The sequence below is a fragment of the Panulirus ornatus genome, chromosome 12 (genome assembly GCF_036320965.1).
Source record: "Panulirus ornatus isolate Po-2019 chromosome 12, ASM3632096v1, whole genome shotgun sequence".
NCBI classification, from domain to species: Eukaryota; Metazoa; Arthropoda; class Malacostraca; order Decapoda; family Palinuridae; genus Panulirus; species Panulirus ornatus.
The window spans coordinates 26,378,758-26,396,599 of NC_092235.1; the positions used below are offsets into that span (position 1 = coordinate 26,378,758).

General features: G+C 38.4%; 2 protein-coding genes across 5 annotated transcripts in view; one reads left to right on the forward strand and one right to left on the reverse strand.

Moving 5' to 3' along the window:
* Dg (Dystroglycan) overlaps positions 1-9,339 on the forward strand; it is a 124,370-nt gene extending 115,031 nt beyond the window's left edge. The window contains exon 15 of the mRNA XM_071667622.1: positions 807-9,339. Within this exon, the coding sequence (XP_071523723.1) occupies positions 807-1,742 (936 nt within the window). The 3' untranslated portion in view covers positions 1,743-9,339. The remainder of the gene's footprint in view (positions 1-806) is intronic.
* Positions 9,340-13,120: 3,781 nt separating this feature from the next.
* Positions 13,121-17,842, reverse strand: part of LOC139751927 (putative ammonium transporter 1) — a 28,110-nt gene continuing 23,388 nt past the window's right edge. For 3 of the 4 annotated variants that reach the window (XM_071667632.1, XM_071667630.1, XM_071667629.1), the window contains one exon: positions 13,121-17,435. In XM_071667632.1, coding sequence (XP_071523733.1) covers positions 17,110-17,435 — 326 coding nt within the window. In that variant the 3' untranslated portion in view covers positions 13,121-17,109. The remainder of the gene's footprint in view (positions 17,436-17,842) is intronic. The other variant, XM_071667631.1, reaches the window with a different exon arrangement.

Consider the following 17,842-nt stretch of genomic DNA (forward strand, 5'->3'; position numbering starts at 1 on the left):
TTCCAACAATGTTGTATGGTTGCGAGGCGTGGGCTATGGATAGAGATGTGCGCAGGAGGATGGATGTGCTGGAAATGAGATGTTTGAGGACAATGTGTGGTGTGAGGTGGTTTGATCGAGTAAGTAACGTAAGGGTAAGAGAGATGTGTGGAAATAAAAAGAGCGTGGTTGAGAGAGCAGAAGAGGGTGTTTTGAAATGGTTTGGGCACATGGAGAGAATGAGTGAGGAGAGATTGACCAAGAGGATATATGTGTCGGAGGTGGAGGGAACGAGGAGAAGAGGGAGACCAAATTGGAGGTGGAAAGATGGAGTGAAAAAGATTTTGTGTGATCGGGGCCTGAACATGCAGGAGGGTGAAAGGAGGGCAAGAAATAGAGTGAATTGGAGTCATGTGGTATACAGGGGTTGACGTGCTGTCAGTGGATTGAAGCAAGGCATGTGAAGCGTCTGGGGTAAACCATGGAAAGCTGTGTAGGTATGTATATTTGCGTGTGTGGACGTGTGTATGTACATGTGTATGGGGGGGGTTGGGCCATTTCTTTCGTCTGTTTCCTTGCGCTACCTCGCAGACGCGGGAGACAGCGACAAAGTAGAAAAAAAAAAAAAAAAAAAATTATTGCTGTCCATTACATATAACAGATTGAGAATGGATGTGAATGAATGAGGACTTTTATTTGTCTGTTCCTGGCACTACCTCACTATTGCCGGAAAAAGCAAAAAAGCATAGAGAAAAATGAATTTATTATTTACATCAGACTGCTGAGATTTTCTCTTCCCTTCTAATGGGATACTATTTTGTCAACAGGAATGTGTAGATGATGGTGGAGAGAAGGTCAACGATGCCCTTTTTGTTAATGTTTTACCAAGATCATCTAAGAAGGTACCTCCAGTTGAGTTTGCCATGACGATTGACAGTGATTATCAGCAGTTCATGAGTGATTCCCACCAAAAAGCTCGTTTGATTGACCGAATAAGAGAAGTATTTGGTGATGCTGATGTGAGGCACATTGTTGTGGAGAGCTTCCGTAAAGGTTCAGTAGTTGTGACTTGGCAGAATGGATCACTACCAACAGAGCCATGTCCTCATGAGCAGATCAAACAGCTAAGGGAAATTATGGCTGATGATAGTGGCCACTTGTTGCAGGAGTTTATTGATGCCTTCAGTCCAGAGTTCAAGGTCATAGGTGGATCTGTAAAGCCAACAGGTGCCTGCTTAGGTGAAGACACACCAGTCCATGTGGAAGAGGAGGTTCACCACCCACCAGTTGAAGAGGAAAGCATCAAGGATGAAGAGAATGATTACCTTCTCAATTTCATCATCCCAGCTGTCATCATTGCTGCCATGTTGCTCTTAGCTGCAATTATTGCATGCTGCCTTTACCGTCGTAGACGCTATGGAAAGATGACAATGGCTGACAACCGCACTTTTGTCAGTAAGGGCATCCCGATCATCTTTGCAGAGGAGTTGGATGACCGACCTGACCCAGCCAAAAGCCCAGTCATAATGAAAGATGAAAAGCCTCCATTGCCACCTCCAGAGTACCAGAGGGGATCATCCCCAGCTGCCTCTTCAACCCCACCCACCTCTGACCGGCGACGTCCACAGTCTGGTGATGTAGGAGATGATGCACCTTCATACCAGCCACCACCACCTTTCACTGCCACAAATGGAGCTTCTCGCCACCCCCGCCCTAACATGCCGCCCACGTACAGGAAGCCACCTACATATGTGCCTCCCTAAAACTAGTCTAGTGTTTTCACATTATCCCTGGTGGGTGAGAGATGAAGGTAAGCACAGTAAATTAAGTTCATAATTAAACAATTGGTTTTCATAATGGTGCTTATTAAGTGGCTTGCCCAGGTTCAACTAGGGAAATATGCCCCTCCAGAGGATAAGGTGGAGGAAGATGTAGGGATATTTCTTTGCTTGTAGAAAGAGTTAATTATTTCAAACTTTATTGAGCATGTGGTTAAAAAAAAAATATATATATATATATATATATATATATATATATATATATATATATATATATATATATATATATTGTATTTTAACTTTCTAAAAGGGGAAACAGAAGAAGGAGTCATGCAGGGAGTGCTAATCCTCCTCAAAGGCTCTGATTGGGGTGTCTAAATGTGTGTGGATGTAACCAAGATGAGAAAAAAGGAGATAGGTTGCATGTTTGAGGAAAGGAAGCTGGATGTTTTGGCTCTGAGCGAAACGAAGCTCAAGGGTAAAGGGGAAGTGTTTTGGGAGTAAAGTCACAGGTTGGTGAGAGGACAAGAGCAAGGGAAGGAGTAGCACTACTTCTGAAACAGGAGTGGTGGAAATATGTGATAGAATGTAAGAAAGTAAACTCTAGATTGATATGGGTAAAACTGAAAGTGGATGGAGAGAGATAGGTGATTATTGGTGCATATGCACCTGGTCATGAGAAGAAAGATCATGAGAGGCAAGTGTTTTGGGAGCAGCTGAGTGAGTGTGTTAGTAGTTTTGATGCACGAGACTGGGTTATAGTAAAGGGTGATTTGAATGCAAAGGTGAGTAATGTGGCAGTTGAGGGAATAAGTGGTGTACATGGGGTGTTCACTGTTGTAAATGGAAATGGTGAAGAGCTTGTAGATTTGTGTGCTGAAAAAGGACTGGTGATTGGGAATACCTGGTTTAAAAAGAGATATACATAAGCATACGTATGTAAGTAGGAGAGATGGCCAGAGAGCGTTACGGGATTATGTGTTAATTGATAGGTGTGCGAAAGAGAGACTTTTGGATGTTAAGGTGCTGAGAGGTGCAACTGGAGGGATGTCTGATCATTATCTTGTGGAGGCAAAGGTGAAGATTTGTAGAGGTTTTCAGAAAAGAGAATGTGGGGGTGAAGAGAGTGGTGAGAGTAAGTGAGCTTGGGAAGGAGACTTATGTGAGGAAGTACCAGGAGAGACTGAGTTAAGAATGGGAAAAGGTGAGAGCAAAGGACACAAGGGGAGTGGGAGAAGAATGGGATGTATTTAGGGAAGCAGTGATGGCTTGCGCAGATGCTTGTGGCATGAGAAGCATGGGAGGTGGACAGATTAGAAAGGGTAGTGAGTGGTGGGATGAAGAAGTAAGATTATAGTGAAAGAGAAGAGAGAGGCTTTTGGACGAGTTTTGCAGGGAAATAGTGCAAATGACTGGGAAATGTATAAAAGAAAGAGGCAGGAGGTCAAGAGAAAGGTGCAAGAGGTGAAAAAGAGGGCAAATGAGAGTTGGGGTGAGAGAGTATCATTAAATTTTAGGGAGAATAAAAAGATGTTTTGGAAGGAATTAAATAAAGTGCATAAGACAAGAGAACAAATGGGAACATCGGTGAAGGGGGGCTAATGGGGAGGTGATAACAAGTAGTGGTGATGTGAGAGGATGGAATGAGTATTTTGAAGGTTTGTTGAATGTGTTAGATGATAAGAGTGGCAGATATAGGGTGTTTTGGACGAGGTGGTGTGCAAAGTGAGAGGGTTAGGGAAAATGATTTGGTAAGCAGAGAAGAGGTGGTAAAAGCTTTACAGAAGATGAAAGCCAGCAAGGCAGCAGGTTTGGATGGTATTGCAGTGGAATTTATTAAAAAGGGGGTGACTGTATTGCTGAGTGGTTGGTAAGGTTATTTAATGTGTGCATGACTCGGTGAGGTGCCTGAGGATTGGCGGAATGCTTGCATCGTGCCATTGTACGAAGGCAAAGGGGATAAGAGTGAGTGCTCAAATTACAGAGGTATAAGTCTGTTGAGTATTCCTGGGAAATTATATGGAGGATATTGATTGAGAGGGTGAAGGCATGTACAGAGCATCAGATTGGGGAAGAGCAGTGTAGTTTCAGAAGTGGTAGAGGATGTGTGGATCAGGTGTTTGCTTTGAAGAATGTTGGCAGCAGATGAAACCATGGAAACAGAAGTGAGGACAGGGTGGGGGAGGGGGCAAAAGTTTTCGGAGCGTTGAAAAATGTGTGGAAGGTGAGAACATTATCTCGGAAAGCAAAAATGGGTATGTTTGAAGGAATGGTGGTTCCAACAATGTTAAATGGTTGCGAGGCGTGGGCTATAGATAGAGTTGTGCAGAGGAGGGTGGATGTGTTGGAAATGAGATGTTTGAGGACAATATGTGGTGTGATGTGGTTTGATCGAGTAAGTAATAATAGGGTAAGAGAGGTATGTGGTAATAAAAAGAGTGTGGTTGAGAGAGCACAAGAGGATGTTTTGAAATGGTTTGGTCACATGGAGAGAATGAGTGAGGAAAGATTAACAAAGAGGATATATGTGTCAGAGGTGGAGGGAACAAGGAGAAGTGGGAGACCAAATTGGGGTTGGAAAGATGGAGTGAAAAAGATTTTGAGTGATTGGGGCCTGAACATGCAGGAGGGTCAAAGGCGTGTAAGGAATAGAGTGAATTGGAACGATGTGGTATACTGAGGTCAACATGCTGTCAATGGATTGAACCAGGTTATGTGAAGCGTCTGGGGTAAACCATGGAAAGTTTTGTGAGGCCTGGATGTGAATGGGAGCTGTGGTTTCGGTGCATTATACATGACAGCTAGAGACTGAGTGTTGTCTTTTCCTAGCGCTACCTTGCACGCATGTGGGGGTAGGGGGGTTGTCATTTCATGTGTGGCGGGGTGGCGACGGGAATGAATAAAGGCAGCAAGTATGAATCATGTACATGGGTATATGTCTGTGTATGTATATATATGTATACGTTGAAATGTATAGGTATGTATATGTGCTGTGTGTGGACGTGTATGTATGTACATGTGTATGTGGGTGGGTTGGGCCATTCTTTCGTCTGTTTCCTTGCGCTTCCTCGCTAGCGTGGGAGACAGTGACAAAGTATAATATATATATATATATATATATATATATATATATATATATATATATATATATATATATATTATGTATATATATATATATATATTATATATAATATATATTATGTATAATATATATATATATATATATATATATATATATATATATATATATATATATATATATATATATATATATATCAAAGGACGCACATTTGCACAAGAACTGAGATTCATTTGTATACAGCAGAAAAAAATCATCATCTAAGACTAGTTCATACAGAACAATGCTTCCCTACAAATCTTCCTTCTCTTCAAACAGTTCAAGAATAATATGACATGTTTGAAGCTTGTATAGTACTGAATTGTATAATTTTATCGTAAAAGTAAGGGAACGGTAGACTCTTGATGTATCTGCATTCCACATAGTAGCACTGTAGACTGAAAACAAGCATTTTATGCAAAATTCTTGCCTATATTGTAAAAAAATTCTCCAATATAACCACAGCAAGTGCAGGTAAAGGTAAATATATGCCTCTTCAGTACTTCAGAATTCTAAGGTTGCCAATAAATGTCCGATTTTGAGTATTCATAATAGTAGCTGATAAAATAGCATTATGTGGAAACTATACTGTTGAAGATAAGATTCTCTTATATGTGAAATCCTTTTGATGGGTTTCATTCCCAACAAATGTGGATAGTCAAGAGGCTATTGTAAATAAATTAGCCATCATTAAAAATTGCTTTAAATTACAAATTTGATATAGGTAAACATTCATTAATCAGAATGTCAGTTTTATTCTCAAAGATGGGAGATTATATTTTCCTTGGCACAAATGCTTCTTAATGTATGGGTGCTTTGCCAGACCTGACGTTTGCATGTCAAATGGTATCTGCACTATTGTGTTTATTGTCAGATGTCAGATGGTACATGCACTTTGAATTATGTATGAAAGGTTTCTGTTTGGTGCTGGCAGATGTCAGATGGTACATGCACTTTGAATTATGGATGCAAGGTTTCCGTGTTTGGTGCTGTGCCATGGGTACATTCATTTAAAGTTGTGTGAGTCGGCACACACTCCTGGTATGGGCACTTGATGCTTCCACTTAGTAATGGGTATCATATGGTACATATACTAGGTCAGTGCTACCATATTCTGCTCACTTGAGGCTGCACCATGAATGAAAAGTCACCATCACCAGGACCATACCATCATCAGTGTATGAAAGGCAGTTTGGTTTTGTTGAGGAATTATTTGCTCCAAAGGGGTCCATCATTTCCCTTCTGATTGTTGTGCTGCCTCAAAGCCGCAAGAGCCTCGTAAAAGGAGTCCTAGGTCTACTTTTGATAATACATTCAGTGTTTTGTTACGTGGTACCCATACTAAGTTTGTATGCCAGATGGTTACTCCATTTGTTGTTAAATCAGATGGTACTGAGTGTTTTGTGCAGATTTTGCCTCAATCTAATGTGTGTCAGATGGTACCTGCATGTATAGTATATGTGCAAGTGTGTTTGTCAGACTATACCTAGTGTGTAGGGTGCAGATGATACCTTTGTCTGTTGTTTGTATGTGTTCCATGGTATTCTCACCAAGTGGTGAGTATCACAGCCAAATGATTTGAAGTCACCTTCATCAGATGTCTTGTCTCATGAACCTCATTGTTTATACTGTCATATGTGTTCTGTCTGTACTGAAAAAATTTTGTATGTTTTCAATGTGAACATGTGGTGAGTCAAGTATTAATTTTTCTGATCTCTGTTAACTAGAAAATGGCCATATTGATATCCTGCCTTTGCTTAGTATTAAGTGTGATGTCACACTACCTGTGTACCAGGCACCAATACCTTGACAATCCAGGACCATATTTATGTATTATATTGGTGGTTTTTTATGTGTAGAACCATAAAAAGCACAAAAATAGCCTTAAGTATAAGAAGAAATAACTGATAATAAAGATGTGCTTAATTGGCTTGGGGAAACCAGCTTAGTTCATGTATTCAGGTGTTTGAATATTGTTAAAAACTGTACTTTTTGTAAACTTTTGTAATATTTGACTTGTAAGTGATAGTATGGTATTGCTTCATCTTAATGTAAAGTTTGCTGTACAGCTGTTGTGCGTTTTCACTTGTACATAAGTACACCACAATTTTGTTGGATCACTGAAATGGGCGGGGGTATTTGTAAATTCTTGACATAACCTGTCACCTGAAGTATCTATGGCTGTAATATCTTTCATGTATCATCAGAAACTTCAATAACTCATGGGAGGAATGGGAGTTCTACGAGACATTCATAGCTTCATTAGGTAATAGGAATTGTACAACATATCTCATGGGTTACTCCTATCAGCATAACATTATTAGCTTTTTGGTGAAAGATCAAGTGTTGTCACTCACTGAATACCCTACCTAGTTTTACTAGTAACCACTTTAACAACTAAACTAGACTTGTAGGCATGAATGCTTAGCTAAAAGGTATATTTCATTGGTTTAGTTCTAGATCATATGATAGACATTATGTGTTTTGGTTTATTGATAGTAAGAGATTGATGATGGTAGCAAGAGGATGATTGATAATGTTTCCTGCAAATATTCAATTTAATGAAAATTTTTCTTGTACAGTTTAGTGTATTTTACAGAATAGGGAAGGTTTTATATTTGTTAATGTGTTAAACTAGAAGTTGTGACAGCTTTATATACAAGGTGTGTGTGTGTGTGTATATGTGCATAGATAAGGTAATTGAATGCCTATTATAAGAATACGAGGGAAATATATCAAGATCCATTGTGTATGAATGTGATATGGTTGATTTCTTTCATGTGAAAAATGTTTTTAGTTAACACATATATTTTTGGTAATATATTTGTGTTTATTGAAAGGAGATTCTACTGCCACAGGCTACCCTATTGAAATAAAAGCTTTAATATTTTCCCTTATACTAGATGCATCATTTTTTGAGGAACATTTTTTGGTGGCCTCTCAGGGTTTCTGGCATAAGGCCAATATTCTTTTATTTCAGTTTATGGTGTAGCTGCTGTACACATTTTAAGTTAATTTTTTTCCCCACCTTACTGGGTAATAGCTGTATAGTCTTTATGGTGAACCTATATATGTTGTACATCTTTTATGTTAATCCTTTCTATAATGACAATTATTTCTAGCTCTGAGTAACCAATGGTTGCGGCAGTGATATTTAAGGTCATTTGCCCATTTTACAACCTTTATATAGGTTATATTTTGTGCTTTTTTATGATTTAGTAATCCAAGTAGTTTTCTATGCTTGTTGGTGTGTCTGTGTCTGTGCTCTGTTTGTGGCCATGTGCTGATGCTACTTAGAAGTAATTGCTCATTATATGGTAGTGGATATTTTATCTAGTTTAATGGTTTATATGAGTTTGATACATAATAACCACATATTACAAATCTTGGGGTTCATAGTTCTTTATTAATTATTTGAGCTTCAAAGATTATACTAAAGAGTCCTGTCTAGTTAAGGCAGAAGGTTCACCTACCCAAACAAAGCAGCTGTAGCACTCCCATGGTCATGCACCTCCATGGTGACCCAGGGTCATCTTAAATCATGTTGCCATTAGCAGGGGACAGCTTATGACTGCCAGTTTTAGACATCTGCACCTGCAGTATAATCCTTCACTCAATGTTAGTGTTAGCAGACAAAAGCTGTCTATAATTATTGAATGACCTGACATTTTCCATCAGAAGCACTGTTCTTACAGACAACCTCACGTCCACCAGCCTGGGGAAGGCCAGGGGCTTGTGACATTTGGCTTTGGGATTAGCTGACGTCTAAGATCAGTTGTTCAAAACGTAATTCTAATCACCCATCCATTATAGGGTCTGAAGAAACTAGGTTTTCAATGGCCAGTTATTGTTATCTAGCAGGAGGATTTAAGCCCAAATGCCTTTAGTGATTACATCTTACCTTTCATTGGTTGATCAAATTAAGACATTTTTGTGATAAGTGCTAACTATACAGTGTCCAGGTGCCTGAATTGGATAGGAATGTGTTGTGTCTATTGTCAGTACGCTCATGAAGAAATCAATATTCACACTTTTTCATTCATTCTATATGGGACTGCATTTGGGTAAATCAATTGGTAATTACATGGAAGCAGAAAGCAATGTTAATATTCTTTGATAATTGTATGATGTAAGAAATAGGGATATATTCAGCCAGCTACATGACAGTAAAGCAGATGCAAGATTGATGAATGTTCTGGTTACAGAGGTTGAGTGAATGGATGGAGAATGATTGTTTTATAATTTAAGTTATTAGAACAATGGTAATGTTCTACAATTCCTATTTTAAGTCAAAATGCAGGTTTAGATTTTTCTTTGCCTTGTAATTAGCAGCCAATTAATTTAATGACTCTCACCAGCTAGGAGAGATAAGTCATAACATGCTAGATGATAGCTTCAAACCCTGCACAATTTATTAAAACTGTGTGACCTATGTAAAAACAGAAATAAATGGAGATTTATAAATAGCCATTATCTTACAAAACAGACAACTGAAATTGAAGGTGTGTAATTGAATACAGTTTGAACATTTGACTTTTCTGTAGAGCTGCTTGATTTGTTCTGTAATCACCAGCTTAATTCTGGTATATGACTTCAAAATTTGCACATACAGATTTTGGCTAATCTCAGTTGATGTTTATGAATATTCTTTGCATTGCAAACTGTATTACTGCTGTGGTTCTCCTTTATTCCAAGTTTTATTTGAGCAGCTAGAGATTATTTTAATCACTAATAACATTGCACACTGGTCTAATAGTACTACCTTATGTAATCTAAGTCTCATTCATTCACTCACTCATGGAAGTTCTCAAACTTTTTCACATACATACTTACTACTGGTTTTGTGGGGCCTGGATGTGGAAAGGGAGCTGTGGTTTCGTTTCGGTGCATTACACATGACAACTAGAGACTGAGTGTGAACGAATGTGGCCTTTGTTGTCTTTTCCTAGTGCTACCTCACACGCACATGGGGGGAGGGGGTGCCATTTTATGTGTTGTGGGGTGGCAGTGGGAATGGATGAGGGCAGCATGTATGAATATGTACATGTGCATGTATAGGTATGTGTATGTGCATGTGTGGGCATTTATGTATATACATGTGCATGTGGGTGGGTTGGGCCATTCTTTCATCTGTTTCCTTGCGCTACTTAGCAAATGCAAGAGACAGCAACAAAGTATAATGAAAAAAATATATACTACTGGCAGGTAGTAGTGGGTGGTAGAATGCTAATAACCGGTGTATCAGAAGGGTTAGTGATGGTTGTGTAGTGAAACAGCACTTCAGTGTTTGTCAGGTTGCACTCTTAACTGTATTACCTTTTTGCCTCACCCACATGCATACTAATGGCATTCTATCCACAAACATACAGTCTCTCCTTGTTATATGCAACACTTGACAATACTCACACAGCTCATTCTTCATAACTCCCTAGATTTTCCTGTGATGAATGCTATGTGCTGGCCTTGCCTTTTGGCAAATGGTAGGAGCAGTAGATAGAACTAGGTAGGAACATTTAGGCCGAAGCATTAGGTAGATGTGGGTAGGAACATGAGGCAGAAGCATTAGATTATAGTAGTCAGTTAGAACATTACGTAGGAGTTTCTACAAATACTGCACAAGACTTGCCCTCTGCCAGTGGCCTGTCTTGGGTGAGGTACTGAAGGATAAGCAGCAGCACTAGTGTTCATTTGTTATGGAGACTCTATTGCTGTGGCCACCCCCTTGAGGGAGTTCCAGAAAGGAACGGGCATCAGAGATACATCAACTTACTTTCCCTCCCTCCATTTCTCGATACCCACATCTCTAACTTTCTAGAGACCTCATCCAATTACTCTTACTCTTCCTATCTCTCTATGTGTCTTTGATGCCCATTCCCTGTGCAAACTTCCTCAAGGGGGTTACCATGGCAAAAAAAAGTCTCCATAACTAGTGAACTCCAGTGCTGCTTCTTAGCATTTACTACCTCACCCTTAACAGACCATTGGCAGAGGGCACCTCTAAAGCAGTGTTTTCAGAGGCTCCTATTAACATTCCTAATGACTACTACCTAATGCTCCAACCTACTATTTCTACTTAGTGTTCCTACCAACTGCTTCTACCTAATGTACCTGTTGAACATTCCTACCTAGCAGTACTATCTGTTACTCCTCCCATTTTGCCAAAAGGCAGGGCCAGCACACAGCGTTCACCATTGGGAAATCTAGTCATGAAGAATGAGCTGTGTGAGTCATGTGTTGTCAAGTTTTATATGTGACAAAGAGAGATTGTATGTTTGTGGAGAGAATGCCAACAATCCACATATGGGAGAGGTAGAAAGAAAAGACAGCTACCTAGGTCAAAGGGGTGCAACTTGACAATCACTAAAGTAATGGCTTGCTACGCAGCTGTCACTAACCCTTCCCATAACCAGGTGGGTAATACCGGTTATATACCTACCAACTACTACTCTTCCCTCCCTCTTCATATTTTATGTATAATTACCCCAAGAACCAATTTATGTGAAAAAGTCCTGGTGTTACCGAGACCCTTCTAAAGGGTTGTGCACCAAGGCTGCCCTACTTGCAGATGCAGCGAAGTGCAGACTACATTGGAGTGGAAAGTTATTTGATGACTGTATTCTCAGTGATACAGCTTAGCCAAAGGAGACTTTTCACATGCTCCACCTGCTCAAGTTTATATTGCATGTGAAAAGTCACCTTTGGCAAGTCTGTATCACTGGGAATACTTCATCAGAAATTCTCACTCTAAAGAGGTCTACATTTCCCTGCTATATCTGTTGTAGTACAGCCGTAGGCCACAGGAGCCTTTGGAATTTTCATACAAATTTGCCCTTGGGTAATGATAAATAAAAATATATTTTTTCATGTTTGCCGTTTTTTGCATAGTGAGCCAGAGACAGATGAAAACTAGACTCATTCACCCATATCCACTCTTTCTGTCATGTATAATGCATCAAAACCAAAGCCCCCTATCAACAAACAAGCCCCACTGACCTTTCCTTGGTTTTCCCTCTTCACTGCATATGCTCTGCTTCAGCACATTGCCCCTCCCCAATACCAAAATATTTATCAATATTTCTGATGCCTATTCCCTCCAGGAACTTGCATCATGAGGGTGATGACAGCAAAAGAGTCTCCTCTTATCCCGTCTTTACATGCCTCCCTTGAATATATTGTTCCGAACATTCTTCCCTCATTTCTCTCCCTCCAGGACTCTTCCACTCTATATTTCAAAGATCGTCTTCCTGACACCAGTCCATTTTATCGTAGTCATACACTTTTCTTGAAAACTCCCCATGTTGCACTCTTTCCACATGCCCAAATCACTTGAAAGTATTACATTGCACCCACTCTACCACTCCAAAAATCATTGCCTACCAAACCAAATCTCTCATTCACCCCCTTATTACCTTCTTCCTTCCAGCTTGTCATACCAGATCCTCTCTCTTTGATGACTTATCCCATGACCATGTTTTGGCTGCATAGGGTTGGGTGGACATTGTCCTTTCAACATTTCTTCATAATTACCTTCTACCTTTCATTATTCAATTAAGTGACCCAGTAACCCCTCTACTGCTCTATCCCTTATATCTCCTATATCATCAAACTTACCCCAGATAGCTTGCAAATACTTAAATTCTGTCACCTCTTAGTCCCCACCCACCCATATCTATGACACAGTTTAAAACACTTTCTACTTCCACATTATAATGCTTTGCAAAATGTATAATTTTACTCTACCTCCTTTCAAACACTATTACTGTACTTGCATTTACCTTCAACTGTATATGCTTACACACATCCTAAAACACTTACAATCATCTACAGCTCCTCTTCACTTTCGGCAAACAACACATCATCATCCAGAAACAAACTTGTCAGTAGCCACACCATACTCCATCTGTACACCCTTCTTCCCTTGTTCTGCTTTCATGTTCTACTGTGACAAATCTACACACTAAAACCAACTAACAACTGTTTTTGTCCTGAATATCATTTGGTGCAGGATGATTCTGTAATCACCATACATTCACAAGCGGGGCTTGCTATTTGGTTACGCATTATAGAGCAATATCTGAACAAGATGAAAGACCACATTACCTTCAGCTTGCTTGTGTGCAATCACAGAAATTTGCACAGGTCCATCGCATGAAGCAGCAGTTGAAAGTTTCTAACAAGAGTTGAACATCACAAAATTTAAGAATTATATGACATTCTACTCTTAAAAAGGAGTGAATATATCATGTACTGTTACAGATATTATTTAATCAATGTTAATACATGTGAATATAAAAATAGATATTAACTAATTATTGATCTTAAAAACTACAGTGAATATGCCATTCTACTATATACTCGAACTAATGTAATTTATATAAAATACTCCAAAACAGTTGAGAAGGGAAATACTGGCCAACTGCATCCACTATACCATAACAATATGCATGGTGTCATTTTGATCATGAAGGATTTACCAAAGCACCTTAAAAGGGCCTCATATATTCATTACTTAATGTGTTCCTCTGTGGGAGGATACTTTAAATAATACACTGGTATTAGGCTTCATTAAAAAGGGAATAGTAGAGATCCTTCCAAGTATTCAAATCTTAAGTCAAAACCAGATATGCCTACATCATAACAAATCTATGAATACCTTACATCAACGTCATACAAAAATGATGCCTGCATTTACCTGAAGTTTTCTGTCTCTATGTATGTAAATTACACTAGATCTAAGAAATCTATCAATACAGATATACAGAATACTCTACATATCACATTTTGATACTAATATACTTTACATACATTAAGCTGTATTACCAATCAATTTCAGCAAAAACTACTGAACTGTCAATCATATCTACAGAAGAGAAATACTAGGCTCTTGGACTAGATACATTTTTTGGGGAAAACTGAAAAATTTAGATAATATGGTGTGCACATGAAATAATGGCTGAATATCAAAAAGCATATACATGCCTCAATTTAAGCCAAAAACAATTCTTAAATTACAGATGAAACTATGTTCACTATATGGAGCAGGCCATTTTGCAAAAGAAGTAACAAATTCTTGATATGAAATTAGTGTAGCTGAGAGACATGCAAAAAAAAAAAGGTGTAATGAAATTTACAATTTGAACACGAAATGGAATGAATGAAATTATATGAAGTGTATGCACAAACTACTACAAGTAATAAAAGTGCAACTGCATTAAATGAGACATTACTGTATTACACAGAGGGTTTTCTACATACTATAAGTACAGACAATTTCAACGGGAGATTCATTTTATTTTTTATACGCAATGAAATTTGAACTTGGATTCAATATCTATGGCTTTTCTTCTTTTGCTATGAAGGTTGGCTAATGTAATACAAGCATTATATAATCCAACATGTAACCCTTAAAGTTGCCTAATAACACATCAAAAAAAAAAAAGGCTAAAAAGCCCTCTCCCTACGATATATATTTATATATTCAAATTGGCATTACCAAACTCTACCTGCTTATGATCAAAACTTCAGCAAGGCTGAATGATGAAAGGGAGTACAGTCTCATCAAAGAACTTCTCACTCAAAAGGAGTCTTTTTCCCTGCTACTGAAAGTAGTGCAGCCTTTAAACTGCAAGGGCCATTTCCACGAAACGGTCCAAAGGTTATATAATATTGAAATTCTATGGATATGAATAAATGAGGCAATTTCTTCATGTCTTTTCAGCACTACCCTGCTAACATGGGAAACAGTGAATAAGCATGAAAAAAAATATTTCAAAGTTTGCAGTCTGCAGATTTGTCGATTCAGACTACCTAATATTGACTAATAAGATGTGATCTCTCAATTATTTTCACTTCATTACTCATGCTTCGGTTCTTGAATAACAGATTTTTTCATTATCTCACTATTGTGTGGCCTAGAGTAGACTGTTTTAAAAATTTTCATACAATATCACAACCTGACCATAAAAAATAATTATTAAATAGAATCAAGTAACGTTAAAGACTGAGACTAATGAAAGTAATCATTTTGTAAAATTTGTATGAAACTATTTTGAACAGTACATTTCATACACAATTTTGTACTTGTTTTTCTCTCAAGTTATGACAAATCACAATACCCATTATTGTTACTTATCAAACTATACTAAAACCATTAAACTCAAGTACTAAGTACAATGTTGATGTGCTCTTAGGAAATTTCCTTTCTTAAAACCCATATTTTTGAACAAGAACCAGGTATTTCCACTATCTGCAGTATAGTACAGTAAAAGCTTTTAATAAAAACCAAGCCAGTACAATATAAATACAAACTGCAGGTTGACAAAACACTAAATCTGCTGTTTCTGTCAAAAATACAGTTTATCAAACAACAAAAAATTACACGACACTAAAATGACTGATGCAGTCTCAGTACTCGTAAATAAACAGTAAATATGCAATACTGCATAAATGATTTACTTTCTTGAGCACTTTTGTTTTTCCACCATCCCCTGACCTTGCAGCAAATAAGCCCTGTACCTGAGAAAGATTTTGAAAAAAAGAACTTTTTATTTCAAGTGTATAAAATGTCTTTTCCTTAAACAGGAAAATATGTCTGGATATTTTAAAGTAATTTTGTATAATTCAAATTGGACAAAACTAAAACTGCTCCTACAACTCGAATATTTTAAAAATATCGAATACTAAGGTAGGAGAGGTTGAAGGCTGGAATCAAAAGGTGCAACACGGCCCAAAATGTCTCTCCCTGGCCCTGGTAGTGGGCTGGGCTTGAGTAGAATGCTCTACCTGTCCTGGCACTTACTGCAAGTGTTTGCAACCATCCCATATTTTCTGAAACGTCAAAAAATAAGACAGGCATGAAAGAAGCCATGCATAACAAGCCAGTGGACAATGTAACGAAAGTGAACTTCAGCTGAAGGATCAGATTAGAAGCAGCATTTTTGTGTTGCTGTTTTCCCTATGAACTGTAGGCTCAACATTTTCATTAACATGTATCACAATAGCTACCTTGCTGTCTTTTCAATTCTGTAAAAGCAAGTCAAAGTTCCACCGAAACTAAATAATTGGCTTCTTAGTTTACCTTGCTGAGCTGCTCCACTGGTTTCATAGTAACTTTTTACTTTTTTAGCTAATTTTCCTGAACAGTGCCTTTGGCTTGGACAGCCACTGACATAAACTTAGATATGTGGAAGTAAATAGACTCAAACTAAACTCTCCCCTGAGGTCAGCAATATCATACATCCAACCAAAACAGTTATCTTCTAATGCCTGGCTTTGTTGAAGTTGTATCTATTTGCCCAGGAATACACATATGTCAAAGTTCCACTATAAGTTTCTCACATTTAAAAAAAGATGCGATTACCCAACTGATCAATTCTGTTCTAACAGATATGTTGAGAAATGCGTACACATCAGCTTGAGTACTTCCAACATGTGTCTCCAGACTGCAGCCATCTACTCAGAGTCATCTCTTGCAGTTCTGAGGTCTCATCAACCACTGATGTGCATATCAACTGTCCAACACATTACTCAAAATGGCTGGACAAGTTTTATCACCATCAACCTAACTTTATCATTCATAAGACTATCCAACAGAAATTTTAAGTTCCATGTCATTTAGCACCTTCCATATCAAATATGCTAGTGATGATAGTCCATAACCTTCTTGACATATACCCATTTAACATAATGCATGATGACCAATCTTCAACTTTCTAGTACTTCTGTTTGCTCTTACAGCCCTACACAAAGTGACAAGCTGCCTGGCTAGAATGGTGGGGGACCCATAGAACAAGTGTGTCAACATTAGCTGCTAACATTTCGGTCCTAAGCCTTCGCTATACATGTTCCATACAACTGCTTCAATATATAATAGAGCCTTGTATTTGTGTGAGTACTGGTGCCCCAGAATTTAGTGAACAAGATCTTAACCATCCCACCCTCACATTCCAGAGGGTTCTAACACAATCTTACATTTTTCATACCTTCATTAATAGGATGTTACTTTTCACTAAAAACTACAACCACAAGCTACAGTGCTACTTTCAAATTTAATGTACTTATCAAAAATTAATCACTTCTAAGAAGCAGATTAATCCAGCTACCTGGGTTTACATCTAACAGTTGATCATCTAACATTCCAAAAAATCTCCAGTAGATATGCTACCTCCCTGGCTGATGCACCAAAAAAGACAACTTACCTTTCATAACCAAGGAGTAAATGAACAAAAGGTAGCTCTACAACTTTGAGGTTTCATCATCAAAAGCCTCATTGAGGTAGCCCTGTGGTCTTTGGCCCCTGAGTCCTCGGTGACCTTTCAAATCTTGCATGTCATGGTGTCTTATCTGTGACATGGGGTCAAAGTTGGGGCCATTATCATGCGGGTAGAACTCACTCATTTTAGAATTTGCTGCTGATGCGTGGTTTGGACGATGAGCAGCAGCAAAGCGCTGCTTTCGAGAGTCGGGAAGTGTCCAGTACATTGAGGGACCTGGGTAAGGGACTGGGTACTGATAGCCAGCCCAACTAGGGTGCCAAGGGGCAGACATATTTGGGGGCAGATCTGTAAATATAAAACTGAGTTGGCATATGTTGAAATAAAAGACTGTAAGATACTGACCATCACTTCTACTCAATATGTCATGTTTTACCATAAAATCTCTTTCCCATTTTATGATACACAATGAAATGGAGACACAAAGAGACAAATTCAAGAGAATAGGCTTAAAGTTTGAAAAGTGAACTGAAAGGTATACTGGACCTGGGACCTTTGGGGATGGTAATGAAGGATATCTTCTGCTATCAGTATTAGTAAACACAGATAAACAATGAAAAACACCATATGAGTGATCGTGTAGAAAAATCTAGATAGTTTCATGGACAGGAGAGAAGTACAGGCAAAATTGTTTTGCATTTGAGATATCTGCACAATATCCAGTTAACATCTTAAAGAAAGTAATATTTCACACA